This window comes from Lutra lutra, chromosome 5 (assembly GCF_902655055.1).
Source record: "Lutra lutra chromosome 5, mLutLut1.2, whole genome shotgun sequence".
In the NCBI taxonomy this organism is placed as follows: Eukaryota; Metazoa; Chordata; class Mammalia; order Carnivora; family Mustelidae; genus Lutra; species Lutra lutra.
In genome coordinates this window covers 89,976,575-89,993,350 of record NC_062282.1, presented here as the reverse complement: position 1 = coordinate 89,993,350, position 16,776 = coordinate 89,976,575, and the positions used below count along the sequence as shown (strand labels likewise).

At 39.7% G+C, this 16,776-nt stretch overlaps 1 protein-coding gene across 6 annotated transcripts in view; it reads left to right on the top strand.

The window, feature by feature from the left end:
- PDE4D (phosphodiesterase 4D) overlaps positions 1 to 16,776 on the top strand; it is a 1,258,413-nt gene that overhangs the window by 1,019,918 nt on the left and 221,719 nt on the right. For all 6 annotated transcript variants that reach the window (XM_047729070.1, XM_047729069.1, XM_047729071.1 and 3 more), the window contains one exon: positions 12,149 to 12,340. In XM_047729070.1, the coding sequence (XP_047585026.1) occupies positions 12,149 to 12,340 (192 nt within the window). The remainder of the gene's footprint in view (positions 1 to 12,148; positions 12,341 to 16,776) is intronic.

Genomic DNA, 16,776 nt, shown 5'->3' with positions numbered 1-16,776 from the left:
TTGGCTTTTGCTCTTTACAGAACAAAGAACTGTGTGTAATAATTATAAGCTTATTCTCTAACACTTAAACACACAGATGATAAGAAATGTCTTCATGAAATCATGCAAATATGTATAACCAAAGGAGGTCAAGGGGAGTGGGGAACCTAACGAAGTTTGGAAAATGGTAGAATTAGAGCTAGTAGGTTTCACTTTGGCCTGTGTGAGGAACTTTTTTTAGTCCAGAGGTAGATCAAATGTGGAATGTTGGACAGTTTTACTTCCAGAACTGCTAATTTAGTTTGGTGCAATATAGTTTCTTAGATGTTACTATGCTAACATATGAAACCCCCAAATCAAGTGTCTTAAAAAAACAAGTCTGATTTTCAAATCACTGTCTAGGATGGGTCTTCGAGGGCAGGGCAGCTCTTCTTGCTTTCATTCAGGTGCCAAGATCCTCCAATCCTGTGTTTCTTACGGTTCTTCACGGCTTCAGCACTCCTGGCATGCAGCTGACTGGAGAAAGAGCCCATAGACGAGTGTGTGGGAGGAGTAGTGAGTCCTGAAAGTGGCATACAGTATTTCTGTTCACATTCATGTGGCCAAATCTAATTGCAAAAGAAGCATGGAAAGGACGACTTCTTGTATGCCCAGGAACAAGCAGAGGATGGAATTTGGCTGACAGCAAGCAGAATTTGCCACATTCACAGTCCTGATGATTGAATTCTGTGCTTTTCCAAGATTGTTTTGACTTTAATCAGGATTATATACAAAACCATTTCAAGGAAATATAAAAGATACCTTTACTCTTTAAAATCATTGTTGAAGCGGATCCCACAGCTTTTTGGCTGTGCACCCCAATGTCTTTAAATCTTTGAAGGATAATTTGTCAGCGTGTACAATTCACCCAGTTTAAGAACTCACAAAGGAAAGCTAATTTCAGTGTGCCTGTAAAGCCATGAGCTGTGTGCTATTAGGTGTGAGCATTTTATTCTCTGTTATACATTTTTAAAGAATTGCAGAAGAGAGTGCTTGTTTATGACCATCATAGGGTAATATTCTTATGATTACTTTACCCTGGTAGAATAGAAGAAATGATGTCAAATTCAGGTCCCACAGCTCTCTGAATCCCTTCTCTGTTCTCTTCTACCCCCATCAAAGTGGAAAAACCCATCTGTTTGGATCATTGAGGTTGGAAACGGAGTAATATCACTTCTCCAAAATAGATTTAATAGTATGGCTGGTAAATTGTTTCCTGACCTGTTTGAGGGAGAGTCCAGACCCAGAGAAAAACATGGTATCTGAGTTTTCGTATCCATTAGTGGAAAAAAATCAGATTTAGTTTGTGTTTTTAAAGGCAATTCTAGTAGAACTATTATAGTTTTTGTTTTCAGTTATAATCTTGCCTAGACTTAATCTACTTCACTTATTATATTTTAAATGATAAGCATTTTCACAAAGGATTCATATTTGCAAATTAATTTTTGATAAGTCTAAATACATGAATATCTAGGAATGAGACTAAACTCCATTTTAAAAGCCCACCCTTCAAAAAGATAATCATACTGTCTGTGAGACAGGTATGGTTTAAAGAACATCCCTCTTCAAACCTTCAAAGTGATTCTCATACCCTGCCTGGTACAATCACTCCCGACTCCCCCAGGACAGCTGATAATCACTCATCTGGGAGAATGCACATGTGCAAGTAGCAAGAAAGATTCTGAAAAATAGGAGTAAGCTTTGAAAATTTGAGCAATAAATACATCAATAAATAAATAGGAAAAGAGGATGAAGAAAAAATAACCTCTAGAATAACTCATCTTTTATGAAAAAAATATGGTACTACATTTCCCATTTCAGTCATTCTGTTGTTTTTCCTGTCCTCTCCTGCTCTATCATTGCCTCTATTGAATATCAACGGGGAAACTAATGGACATTAAGCTTAGAGCCGCTCACTGGCTGGGCCCTTTCTGGGTTTTGGGAGGGAGGGGTTTTGGAGCTTTACATAGTAATAGGTTCTGTAAAATTTGCAAAAGGAAGATTTTTTTTTTTGTATTATTTTTTTCAAGGCAGACTCTCAAAAACGTTATAACTTTCATGTACCACAAAACCTGGATCCTGCTCCTGACTCTATGGCTGGCTTGGTGGTCAGACAGAAAGATATTTGATATAACTCGTATTAAAATGCCTTTTGGGGGTGCATGGTTGGCTCAGATGGTTAAGCGTCTGCCTTTGGCTCAGGTCTTGATCCTGGGGTCCTGGGATCAAACCCCATGTCAGGCTCCCTGCTCAGCAGGGAATCTATTTCTTCTCCCTCTCCCTCTGCCCTGCCACCCATCACCGCCCCCTCCAGGCTCTTGCTCTCTCTCTCTTTCATATAAATAAAATCTTTAAAAAATAATAAAATAAATAAAATAAAATGCTTTCTAAGACCCTAGCCTTTTAAATGCCTTTACAGATAATTTCTTCAAGAGAACTAATCAATCACATTGATTGGTAGGATTCTTTCTTTTATTTTTTTTTAAGGTTTTATTTATTTATTTGACAGATCACATGTAGGCAGAGAGGTAGGCAGAGGGTGAGGGGAAGTAGGCTCCCTGCTGATCAGAGAGCCTTTTGTGGGCTTAATCCCAGGACCCTGAGATCATGAAGGCAGAGGCTTAACCCATGAGCCACCTAGGTGCCCCAGATTCTTTCTTTTAAAAAGTGATTGATTCCTGGCCAAAGATAAAAATAAAAATAAAGTCCATTTGAAGAGAGCCACACAGGTAACCATGATAAATAATGAGGATATGATGAGTAGTGTTGGATCTAAAGATATTAATGCATTCGTAATACAGATATTTCTTGAGCAACCTCTATGTGCCAGACATTATTTTAGGTACTGGAGATACATTAATGACCAAAGATAAAAATCTTTGCCTTTATAGAGGTTACATTCTAATGGGAAGAATAAGATAAACAAACTAAGTGAATAAAGCTTATCAGAGCCTGATAAATGCTATAGAGAAAAAAATAAGAGAAAGAAGCTAGAAAAGGCTAGCAGATTAGAGTAGGAACTTATTTTTTTTCTGGAAATTTAATTTTTTTCCAACATTACTGAGCTATAATTCACATAAAACATTGTGTATATTTAAGGTGTACAGTACAATGATTTTATATATATTTACTACTTTTTTATATATAAAGTGATTACCAACATAAGATTAGTTCACATATTCATTACTTCACATAGTGACAACTTATTGTGTGTGCCTGTGTGTATGGTGAGAGCTTCTAAAATTTACTCTTAACAATCTTCTAATATTTAATACAGTATTAACATTTATAGTCACTATGTTGTACATTACATTCCTGCACTTTCTCATCTTATAACTGGAAGTATGAAGCTTTTGAACACCTTCACTATTTCCCCTACCTTCCCTCTGCCCTTGGCAACTACCAGTGTGTTCTCTATATGTGTGACGTGGTTTTTGTTCTCTTTGTTTTGTTTTGTTTTTTAAGAGTCCACATATGTGATCATACAGTATTTCACTCTTTCTTTCTGATTTATTTCACTTAACATAATGCCCTCATATTTCATCCATATTGTTGTAAAGGGTAGGATTTCCTCCTTTTTTATAGCTGAATAATATTCCATTGTTTTATCCATTCATGGTTGATAGACACTTTGGTTGTTTACATGATTTGACTATTATAAATACTGCTTCAGTGAGCGCATGGGCACAGGGATCTCTTCAAAATAGTGATTTCATTTCCTTTGGATCTATACCCAGAAGTGGGAATGCTGGATCACATATGGTAGTTCCAATTTTAATTTCTTCAGGAACCTCCAAGCTGTTTTCCATCGTGGCTACACCAGTTGATATTCCCACCAACAGTGCACCATGGTTCCTCCCATTAGGAGGCTAGAAAAGGCTAGGAGATTAGGGTGACAATTGTAAATAGAGTAGCCCAGGAATATCTCTTCATGAAGGTGACATTGAGCAAGTATCTGGGTAGAGAATATTGGAGGCAGAGGGAACTCCAAGTGCAAAGGCCCCGAGGACAGGCTACTCAAATGTGTTCAAAGAACTGTCAGGCAGCTAAGAGATTGAGGCAGAGGGAGCAAGGGGGAAAGAGATACAGGATAAGATTAGAGAGGCCTCAGGGAGCCAGATCTCTCCTAGAATGCCATGAGCCACTGTGAGGACATAGTAGTTACTATTAATAAAATAGGAAGCTGCTAGAGGATGCCAAGCTGGGGTTGCAAGGATCTGAGGATATGTTAGCAGTACCCCTCTGTCTGCTGCACAGAGAATAAGTGTGTGTGTGGCAGAAGTAAAGGGCACGCTATTAAAAAATAGTGTTGCATTGCAGGCTTATCAAAGCGGTCTTGGTTGCTCTGAATCACAGAAAAATAAATACAGAAACCCCCTCACTTCCACCTGGTTAACACGACACTCTTCCTCTTTGGGCTTGCGCTTGCCAAAGCCGAGTTTGAGGAGAACTGCATTTTGGAAATATCACAGCTTAGAAGTGGTCTCAGAGAGCTGCGGTTGACAGTGACCCATTACGGGCAATGCAAGGAAAGTAAAACTGAGCGAAACTTGGCGGGACTGCCTCTGATGTTCAGGTCTTCATTGCTTTCCCTGTGCCCTCCATACTCTCCGTGTGAGATAGCAAATGAAAACGGGTGGCAGGGGAAACGTGCACGCTTACTTGTTTTATTCACAGTCACAGAGAAGCCTGAATAACTTTTTAAATATAAATTCAGGGCCACTAACAACAATGAAAGTGGACGTGCCCCATTATCTACCGTCTATCAGGTTAAATCTGTATTTATGACCTGGACTGTTTGTTATTTGTAGAGAATTGCTGCCAACAGAGGGCTCAGCCCACGCCTGCAGGTTTTGCCTCTGACTCACACCCCACCTGCTTCCATGTGAGGATCGGTTCGAGATCCTTGGCTAAGCAGAATCTCATTTAAGAAGAGATTCCTTTAAAATGATCATTGAAAAATCTCCTATAAACCTCAAGTAAAACAATTCTTGGTTTGGACTTTTAAAAAATGTTAGAAGCAACAAATATTTTCCAGAAAACTTGGCCTTTTGCCATCCCATTCAGCAAAAATCTACTGTCCAAATCCAGCCTGTCCCTTCTGGCTTCCAGACCAAACATTAAATGTATGCTGTCATTTTCATCTGGAATCTTTTTTATTGTCCTGTGTCACTTGGGAGTGTCATTGACAAGTCATAAACAAATGATGTGTATTTCCAGAGATCACTTGATATTTTTACTCATAAATAACCATACACCTTTCACCTTTGTGCCAAGCTTTTGTTTATAAAAAATCATCTGTGAAAACAAAGGGTGAAATGTTCCTTTCTTAAACACTAATCCTCGGTGCAAATATAAGTGTGAGGCAAACTAGCAATGCATACCGTCCTTTAACTGCATAATCCATCACAGTGGCCAAATACTATGTCCTGCCGGGGTGTCCTATTTAAATTTGAGATGTGGTGTTTGATTGATTGGAAAAGAGGGCTTTTTGCTACAGACTCATTTCCATAGATAATCTGAGCTAAGTAAATATTAAAATGGGGAATTTTCAGAAGGGGATTTCTTTACTCCAAAGAAGCTCTTTGACCTGTAGGGAGATCTCAAATGGGAAATACCTCTGGCATGAAGTGGAAACAGCTTTCATAGTCTTTTGGTATTGATAATAATGGATAAAATATTTATCATAAAGAGAAAAAATATTTTAAACTGATTATCCAGCTCCGGTTACAGTGACATTAAGCTTGAAGATGAACCAACCCCGGCGGCCCCCCTCCCCAACCTCCCCCTGCCCCCTGCAAGTGGATTGGATTCCAGTGTAGAGCCAACAGCATGGGCTGCAGTATACATGGGAGAGTCTGGCATAGGAAGAAAACAGTAATGTCTTTGTGACTCGAGGTTCCCTAAGTACACCAAGTGGCTGGAGGCCTGACGTCTGAAGGACTGTTTCTACTCATTATAGTCTCATTATATTCGGCTGGGACCCCACCCAGGTTGTTGGAACCTCAAGCCCTCCACGGTTCCTAGCAGGAAATGGTGCTTTCTCCTCAGTGAGGAATATCTTGAGAAAAATCAGCCGTCTCCACCCTCTCCCCAGATGTTATCACACTGGAATCATGGAGTTGGGTGGAGCTAAACCACAACAGCTAAAGCTGGAAGAGGGATCTGGCTGCCGTGTTTCTCACCTCACTGCTTCCTTGTGTTTGATTCAGGTGGTTTGGCTGCCCCACCCTCCCGGTTCCCTTCCTCTCTCATCTCTTCCTTTAGGTTCTTCCCAAAGCAGTGTGTTCGGGCACAGAGAATGACCTAGAAGGAAAGTCCCCCTCAACGATAAAGGGCAATAACAATAAAAATGACAATAGCTGCTAAATACTGGGAAGGTCCTGCCACCAGGCAGTGTGCTATGCTTTCCAAACGTTTTCTCTTCTCATTTCTTTCGCCGCCCTGGAGCTGGACACTGGAATTACTCTTATCAGAACTGGGGGCTTAGAGAGGTACAGTAACTTGACCAAAAGCATGCAACCAGAAAGTGGCAGAACCAGGATTTGAAATTTAACCCACTTTTTCTATCTCCCAAGTGAATGTTTTAACAGGAACATTTTGGGTCTCTCCCTACCCCCAGCAAGGAGCAGGAAGATCTTTATCATCAACACACCAGTGTTCTTAATACACAGTGACAGAGGCAGCTCTCAGATGCTCCCAGCATTAATGGGGACTTCCAGGGTTCCCACCAGCATATAGCTTTCAGCAGCTGCTAGTTCTCTCTGGGTTCTTCCCATGGGAGCTCTTCACAGATGCTTTGATAAATGGGACATCTGTTGATAGGGGCTTCCAGCAGTTTCTCCCTTGGAGTCTTCATGTTTCTCAACCTCCTTCAGGCTCCAGCCTGGAGATGCAAGGTCCTGAGGGTCAGGCTACATGAGGTGAGCTGCTTACCCAGCACAATAGCAGGACCATGGCTCAGAGGAAAGCCCAAATCATGGCCAAGAAGAGAGGCAAAATGTCTCAACAGAAGCAGGGTTGAACATCAGGCCAAAAGATGGGAAATGACTCCAAGCAAATAATTGCAAGATCAGGAGACCCAAACTGTGGTAGCAGTGGAGGAAGCTGAAGGGAAGGTGGGTCAGGATAAGTCATTCCACCCACAGGGGACAGTGTGGAGAGATAGGGAACAGTTGGGTTGATTGGTTGGTCTGTCTGTTATCTGTTTGGTTTCTGTGTGGAATGGAGTCCACAGAAAAGGACGGGCCTGTGGAGGAAGTGGTCTGAGTAGTGCTAGTACACATGGCCCTTAACAGTTCGATAGTGGGAGGCCACCTGATCATCACTCTTCCTGCCCCTTCACGGGGTGCCATCCACAACTGCATCGGTGTTTCTCCACAGATGACTTCTGGGTGAAAGCCAGCTCCATTAGGGAATGTATGCATCCTTGAACTGCATGAAGGACAGCAAACATGTAGAATAATAGAGCATCTCACTTAGTTCCATTTGCTAAGACCTTCCGCACACCCACCGACTGCCCTTATTCCAAATGAACTCTTGAGCTCTGTTAAGAAGTCCATCAGATGGGTTACAGCAGACGTTCTTTTACACCTTACTGTTGTCTTCATAACTGGAAAAATAGGAAAGGTGGCAAATTCCAAAACGTGGGGACTCATAAAGGCAGAGTCTCAGAATTAAGCTTGACATGCAAGATCTGTAAGTTAATGATACTTATATATGAATGATCCTTTCAAAGAGTTAACATTTGAAGTTCCATCGAGGGGAGGAAGCTAAAAGATATTCTTGTACTTTTCTAATGATTAGTAGGTGGCTTTGCAGTAGAGACAGACACACAGTGATCATTCTCCCAGACTCTGGATTCAAGACAGCTTGAGTTTAAAACCCACCTGCAAACTGCATAGCCTTGAACACATTACTTAACATGGAGCCACTACTCCGTGACTCAGATTATTCACTTGTCAAGTGGAAAATATAACACCTACTTCAGAGGGTTATTGTGGGGATTCAATGAGATAATGTAAGGCACAGAGCACAAGATCTGGCTCATGGAAAGTGTTCCAGAAGTTTTATTGTCATTATTATCATTATGATTACTCTTACCACCATCATCATTATTACTCTCCCCAATTCTTCAATTACTTTCCCAAGCTTCTGCTAATCTTTTACTTGGACTCTATATCTTTGGCCGTGAGTCACGAGAAGATTCGTTACATGAAAATGTTTGCCAAAGAGTGTGCTTAAGAAGTTCAGGGTTGGTTGGTCTCTTTGGTTCAAGTATCTAAGGTTAGGGTTAAACTTCACTGCCTTCTTGTTTTATTAATAACGACTTGACATGGACTGTTTATAAAGTTGTGTTTCAAAAATAAATATTTTATATGAACCCACCTATATTTTCAGCCTAAATTAACTCACTAAGAGAAGCAGTACTGCCTTGATTTGTCCCAAACCTGACTTCCTCAAGGAAGCTCCATAGTTCTAATTTTTGAACAAAAGAGCATCTCAAGTTTTTTTGTTTTTGTTTTGTTTTAAATAAAAATAAATGATAAAACACCAGGGACCTTTTTTTTTTTATCATTCTCAATCTGTAAAGCTAATACTAATACTTACTAGTTAATATAATTGTACCAACCTTTGGTAATCACTGTTTACAGATTGTGAGGTTTTATTTTGGGTATAATCGTTATGGGGTTGTTTTCATGAGTATAAAAAATAGTTTTGGCCTTTATTTACAGTAGATGTTCCTTAAGGTGGTGGTCTCCATCTAGTGGACCAAATATTACATTACATCCTACATAGAAAAAGAACAAAGCCCCTATAATATCCCATACCAAGCATTTTATTGACTTATTAATAAATTTTTGGTTTTAATAAGTAGCACTATTATAAAGACTATTAAATATTTTAAGATACTTGGCACTATTTTTTCCCAAAACTTACAGTGAAAAGTTTGAGAAGTTGCTTAACTTAATTGGAAAAATTGTAATAGTAAAAGAATTAACTGATTTGGGGGATGGTATTGGTATTATTCAGTTGAACTGAGAAAAACTAAACCAGGAGTCACTCCTGTATCTCTTATATTTCTACTTATGCATAGCAGTGAAATATATTTTACCTTTTTAAAACAGTAAAAGCATCTGAAGGGAAATAGACATAAACGTTTTCTTACGCGTTCACATTAGGTCCTCTGCATACTGAAAAGCTGCAATGACTGTTGCAATGACTGAAATCTCCCTTTTTCTCTTCCTATTTAAAGGACTTTAGTGTCTTTCAGTTGAATACTAAATGCCTTCAAAAGCCCTCTTAAAATACTACTATTATATGAAAACTTCTTAGAAGTCTGGATTAAACCCAGCTTGGATTAATCTTATCTCCTTTATTTTTGTATCTCAGTGTGCTCATTAGAGGTGCTTAATAAGTGCTTATTTAGTTAAGCATATCCAAGAAGAGCTTGCCTGAGGTCCTGAATAAATCTCTCGTGATTGGAGATCCTTTCCCCCCTCTGGCCTTCCTCAAAAATGCCCAAAGTTGGGATGCCTGGGTGGCTCAGTGGGTTAAAGCCTCTGCCTTCGGCTCAGGACATGATCCCAAGCTCCTGGGATCAAGCCCCGCATCGGGCTCTCTGCTCAGTGGGGAGCCTGCTTCCTCCTCTCTCTCTGCCTGCCTCTCTCACTACTTGTGATCTCTCTATCCTGTCAAATAAATAAATAAAATCTTAAAAAAAAAAGAATGCCCAAAGTCCCACATGCATGAAATTCCTTGTCCAGGGAAACAGATGTCCCCTGCTTGCATGTCACAGTTGCTAACATACATTTATGGTTTACTAATTATTCATTAGAGCTGGAAGAGCTTCAGGAACAGTAGATGATTAAATCTCGTTAGCTCAGTAACTTTGGCCAATTAACTTTTCTTTTTTTTTAACATTTTATTTATTTTTTTGTTTGAGAGAGAGAAAAACAGAGATAGTGAGAGAAGGCACAAGCAGGGAAGAGAAGGGAGAAGCAGGCTCCCCGCTGAGTGTGGCACTCGATCCCAGGACCCTGCCCAAGGCCGACCCGTAACTGACTGAGCCACCCAGGTGTCCCCAGTTAACTTCTCTAGGAGCTGGTAGCCTGTCTATAAAACGCGTCTGTTCAACTCAAAAACTTCTCATTGTCTTTGGTGACCAAATAAATACATCTATAAAGTGGTGCAATCCTTCAAAAAATTTAAATTGGAAAATTTCTTTATGAATGGCCAAGTTAGAATATGAGTTTTTCTTTCTTTTCTTTTTATTAGATGGATTAATTTGGAGTTAGAATATGAATTTTTCTTTTCTTTTCTTTTCTTTTTTTTTTTTACTAGATGGATTAATTTGGAGTCAGTGTTTCTTATTTAGGATAGACTCACAGGTGATTTATGAAACATCAAACCCTTCACTTCTACATTGGCCTCCAATCTTGGAGTCATAATACTATTTATTAATAACTCCAATGGAGAAAATAAAAGAATGTTTTTAAATTAGTTACCAGTTTACATAACGTCTGTAATGGGAAAAACATTGATAACAACTAAACTTGAATTCATTTATTTATTTGTTCAACAAATTTTTAAACCACATACTTACTGGGCTATCTGAGCTTTTTTTTTTTTTTTTTTTTTAAAGATTTTATTTATTTATTTGACAGACAGAGATCACAAGTAGGCAGAGAGAGAAGAGAGGAGGAAGCAGGCTCCCTGCGGAGCAGAGAGCCCGACGCGGGGCTCGATCCCAGGACCCTGGGATCATGACCTGAGCTGAAGGCAGAGGCATTAACCCACTGAGCCACCCAGGTGCCCCTATCTGAGCTTTTATAGCCCTCTCATAAGAACACATGAGACTTGACATTAATACTGGTTGATATGTGACTAGAAAAGCTCTTTGTAGAAAGTTTATCTCAATTATAAGGACTATGACATTAAGAACTGTGCATTCGTGATTTTGTCTTTTCCCACCTCTAAAGTCTGTATTGCTCAGCACAGTGTCTTCTAGTTATTCAGTCACCTACACGAACTGCTTAGTAAAGATTTCTGAGTTGCCATGTGAAGTGCTAAGAACACCCAGAGTCTCCATTCTCAGAGAACTCACAGTCTAGGAATAGAGACCAAGTGGTACACATTTTCAGTTCATTGAAAATGCGAGGAGCGGGAAGTTGTCTTGGGAGCACAGAGAAAGGCATATCATAAAGTTGTGGGGCATCAGGGCAGCATTTCAGGTAAAGTCGTCAAGGATGAGCAACAATGAGTACATTGTTAGGTAGTGATGGCCTGATTGAGACGAGGAGGTGGTGGTTCATTAAGTGGAACATAAAGTGGCTGATGGGAAAAGGTTGCAAGTTGAGGTTGGGAATATGGTTGTTACAACTGAAAATGGATAGTTCAGACTCTGTCAGTCCACCCAAGAAATTCGGACTTTATCCTGAGGACAATAGTGAACTACTGAAGGGTTTTGAGCTGACAAAGATCATGGTCAGATTTAAACTTTAGGAAGACTCTCCACGAGGTACAGACTGGAAAATGGATTCAAGAGACTAACTTAAAGGCTCTATAATAATGTAGGTAGGAGTTGATGAAATCCTGAACTTAATATATTGGATTTGGGGGTGGAGGGAAATGGATCCAGCAGAAATTCATGTTTGGATGGGTGTAGGTGGGATGGGAGAGAGCCCAGGTTTCAGGAAGTGATGATGTTAGGCGTATAATGGGAACTTGTTGAATTGAATCCAAATCATTACAGGATTGCTATGTATTTGTTCTTTTCCTGAAAGAAATTTAGTAGAACTATTCTTAGTAGAATGGTTCCTTAGTAGAATATACTTAGTAGAACTATTCTTTTTGCACAATGGTTCCTTTTAATCTCCAGTTTAGAGAGATACAAAATAAACAAAAGTACCCTGATGAACAAAAGTACCCTAAACTTAAGGAAGACAAGAATATGAAGCCATGTGCCTTTTTTTTTTTAACTTTTGTGTGTTTTAATATTATCACGTCTTAATAGTGGATATCAGCTGTCAATGTTCCCACTTTGACTTCCTGAACTGAAATCTGCCTTTACTAAAATACCTGCAAGCAAACATTCATAGCAATGTTATTCCTTCTCCTTCTTTTACAGTTTTGATGTGGACAATGGCACATCTGCGGGACGGAGTCCCTTGGATCCCATGACCAGCCCAGGATCCGGGCTAATTCTCCAAGCAAACTTTGTCCACAGTCAGCGTCGCGAGTCTTTTCTGTATCGATCTGACAGCGATTATGACCTGTCTCCGAAGTCAATGTCCCGGAACTCCTCCATTGCCAGTGATATGTAAGTATAATGATGAGCAAAAGGAAGACGGAACTTCTATAGAAAATCAGGTACACTTATCTGGTCAGTTGGTGACATAATAAAACCAATGATATTTTTTTTAACTGCATCATTCTCTATGTTTGGAAGAACAGTGAGTAAAATTACATAAGCTGAAGATAAATGGTAGATTTAACTTGAGTACCTTGTCTCTCTCGAAAAGAAACATTTATTTTCCCAGAGAAAACATTATCCGAGAAAAGTGAGAATTAAATGTTTAATGGAAACATTTATACTTCAAATATTAGCTTATATTCAGGACCTGAATTGTAGCTACCTAGCCACATGAACATTTTCTGATATTTCAAAATGCTTCAAACTCCATTTGAAAACCTTATGATAATAGACTGAATAGCAGTTTGAATATATCTCAGTGGTGTATGGTATAGATGTTTGCATGGGTTTGCCATATCACTTGAGAGAGATTGGGAGGGTTTTGCTAAAATTTAACCATTTTTGGAATATTAATCACTAGAGGCAAGCATGGAAACATTGGGCAGATTTGAATGTCATTTAAGACATGGCACAGCTTGGAGAATAATTAAAACTGAGAAGCAAGTTTGCAGATCCTATACCATTATTAACTCATTTTCTCAGAACACTCCATTTTTGTGTTTACTGTAGTGTTCATTAGTGTTCTGATTTCTGGAGGCTCCTAAATAGGAACGTACTCTTACTCAGTAGCTGTGCTATTATTTGTAACTCTGCCCCTGTATAGTCTCTGTCTCCACTTTCCTCCTCTTGCATCTGGACATTTGTTCAATAACACCATCTTTCATGACACCATCTCAAAAACTCAGTACAAGTTGCAATTCATCATAAGGAATTAGATGGTCTGGGGTCTCTGAGGGTCCAGTGTTATTCTTGGTTTGCCAACAGATGATCAACATATGCCCGATAGGTATAAATGAGGCTCTAGAAATGAAATTGTATTTTACCCATTTCTCACAAGCTGTGGTTCTGGTTGTCATTTTATTAATAGCTGTAAGATGATGATAGTATATTTTTTTCAGGAATGAACAACTAAACTGCAGGCATTTTCATTCAAATACTACAGTTACTAAATACAAATAGTGAGTTACTAAACTCCAATTTTGTAGCTATCTCTGTTTGAGGCCTTGCAGGAGATACAAGAAAACTACAAGACAGGGTTCTTCATCTCAGTTAACTAGTCATCTCATGGAATGACAGGTCTCAGTTCTAGTCATTCTGGGAAAGATGACATGTAAGCCCTAATGTGTGTCCCTGTGAGCTACAGGTATAATTGTCTCACCACCTGCCTTTCATGAAGCACAGATCTAGACCATCTTTCCAAAAATGTTCGATCCACTTTTGCTTTTCTCTGCCTTTTTGACAATGAAACTTCTTCAGTCAGTGCTGGGTCTCCCCATCCTCCTGCCTCTATCCCACAGAACTACATCTGTTGTCTCTGGTTCCTTACCATGTTGTATCGCCTTGATATTCTGAAATCTATCTTCCATTCCTATTTACCTCAGAAGATCCATTAATTTAAGTAATATTTCTCAGTCACCCATTGGGTAGAAGGAATGGTGCTTGTCATTAGAGGAAATACAAGGTACATCTCATTTCCTGCCCTTCATCGCTGTGTAGTCTTTCTTCCTTCCTGCTCACAAACCTACCGTTCACCAGCATCTTTTGTTACCCTGCAACATATTTCCCCAAAGTATAGCCCCTTACCTCTAGTCTGTGCTTTGGAAAACTCTTCTCTATATGGGTTCAACTATCAGCTTTCACCAGATGACATACTGTTCAGTATCTCTGGTCCTACAACCTGAGTTGAGCTCCAGATCTGTAGCACTTAAATGCTTTCTGGGAATTTATATTTTCTAGTCAACTATTCTCATTATTAGTATATATCCATCATTAACTCAGTGTATAATGTGGACAATGGTGTCCATTCTTCTTAACCCCAAAACAACTTTCTTTTCCCAATGGCCCTGTCCTATGTTATTTTTGTCCCATATTCTCACCTTTGAAATTTGAGATACTCATTTACTCATTCACACAAAATGTAAACTTAGTGAGCAAATATGTTATATTCAAAGCTGCCAATCTGCAGATAGTAGAAGGGCTGACGTTTTAGACCATTATACTAAAAAATGGTGAGCACCGTCCTTGAGGCACACTCAAAATTATGGGAGTGGAGAGAGGAGAAGGACAGTTTGCCAGGCAGGGAAAAGCAACTAAGAGGGGCAACATTTGCATAATGTGAGGCCTAGAAAATCATGGTTCACTTAAATAGTGACAGTCTGATTGATGTCAATAGTGAAATGTGGCAGGATAGAAAGAAGATTTGAATACAGTCTATGGGCCCGAGAGTCTCAGAGGTTTTTAGCAGGGATTTGTCATGCTCATATTCTTATTTTTGTTGCTTCTGATTATCCTGTTGTTAAATGATTTTCAAGAGTGAAGGGCCTATAGGCAAGTAGATCATTTTGAAATTTGTAGAAAAAAAGTTGGCTAAACATAATACAGGCCCAGGTGAAGGAAATGGAGGTGGGATGAAGTTGGTCTAGTGGCAGGAGGCTTAGAAAGTGGCGTGTGCTTATGTGTGTGTGGGGGGGGGGGGCAGACAGCCAAGGGGTAGGAGAATCAAAAAGAATGCTGAAGTTTTCACCCTGAACATGTAAGTGAGTGGTGACATTGACATGAGGAACACAGGATAGAGAGTGGACAACATGATGGCAGATAAAGGATAATGAATTTGGGTTTTACATGATGAGGATAGAACTCTATGGAAAATGAGACTACAGTTAAAGGATAAGAACAGAGAGCAGAAACGACTGTCCAGAGGATGAGGAGAAATTAGAAGAACCAGTTACCTTCTGTAATTGCTAGGTTTGGGTTGACAGCCAAGTGAAGATAATAGAACTAGAAGCCCACTGGGTTGAGGGGTGAATTCAAAGCAGAGATATCAGCAGATGCAAGCTTCTTTTTCAAAGTTGACAAGTTAAAGGGGGAGAGAGGATTAATGCTGCTTCAGGGAGAATTAAGTTCAAGGAAAAATTTCTTTGAATTCAGGACACATGAACTAAGGCAAGGAAGGGACATTAAATATGGCGCTGTAGCTGCGGACAAGAATAGACATCATGAGCTCAAGTAAAGGGATTAATTTTGGGAAAGTCATAGACAAGTGATGTCATCTATTTTCTTTCTTTTTTTTTTTTTTTTAAAGATTTTATTTATTTATTTGACAGACAGAGATCACAAGCAGGCAGAGAGGCAGGCAGAGAGAGAGGTGGAGGCAGGCTCCCTGTGGAGCAGAGAGCCCGATGCGGGGCTCGATCCCAGGACCCTGGGATCATGACCTGAGCTGAAGGCAGAGGCTTAACCCACTGAGCCACCCAGGTGCCCCCATCTATTTTCTAATCTTTTAGTAAATTGATTCTTGGATACCAGTGTATAGATTATTTCTCTTAGACCTTCTACTAAAGATTAAATATTCCATGCATTTTATGAAAAGTCTATATTTCATATTTAAGTGGTATTTTCTTTCCAAAGCAAACTTACAAGGGTGAGCTCATTTTTTCCCTATACCTATTCAAGAGTTTCTTTATCTGATTGGATTCATATAAGAATGACAAATTTAATCAGGCCTTGATACAACTCTATAAATTTTTGAAAATAGTGTCTTGACATGTTCAGCTTTCTCATTCCCCCTGGATATTTACATTGGATCAATAAGATTATAGGTTCCTGGAAAGCATACTTTCTGCCAGGAAGATCAAGTTTCTCCAAGAAGCAAGCCACTGGTTCCACTGAGCCACCCAGGCGCCCCGAGCTTAAACTTTTTTAAAAGCATGGCAAAGGGGTGCCTGGGTGGCTCAGTGGGTTAAAGCCTCTGCCTTCGGCTCAGGTCATGATCCCAGGGTCCTGGGATCGAGCCCCACATCGGGCTCTCTGCTCAGCAGGGAACCTGCTTCCTCCTCTCTCTCTCTGCCTGTCTCGCTGCCTGTGATCTCTATCTGCCAAATAAATAAATAAAAATCTTTAAAAATAAAAAATAAAATAAAAAATAAAAAAAATAAAAGCACGGCAAACATTTTGATAATTTCTAGAACATTATCTTGGTAATGCCATTATAAACAAAGTGCTGGGAACTGTTGTAGCACAAACAGCTAAGAAATAGAAGTCTTGGGGCACCTGGGTGGCTCAGTGGGTTAAAGCCTCTGCCTTTGGCTCAGGTCATGATCCCAGGTCCTGGGATGGAGCCCCGCATCAGGCTCTCTGCTCAGCAGGAAGCCTGCTTCCTCGTCTCTCTCTCTGCCTGCCTCTCTGCCTACTTGTGATCTCTGTCTGTCAAATAAATAAACAAAAAAATCTTAAAAAAAAAAAAAGAAAGAAATGGAAGTCTCTGTTGACCAAATGCTTTTGAC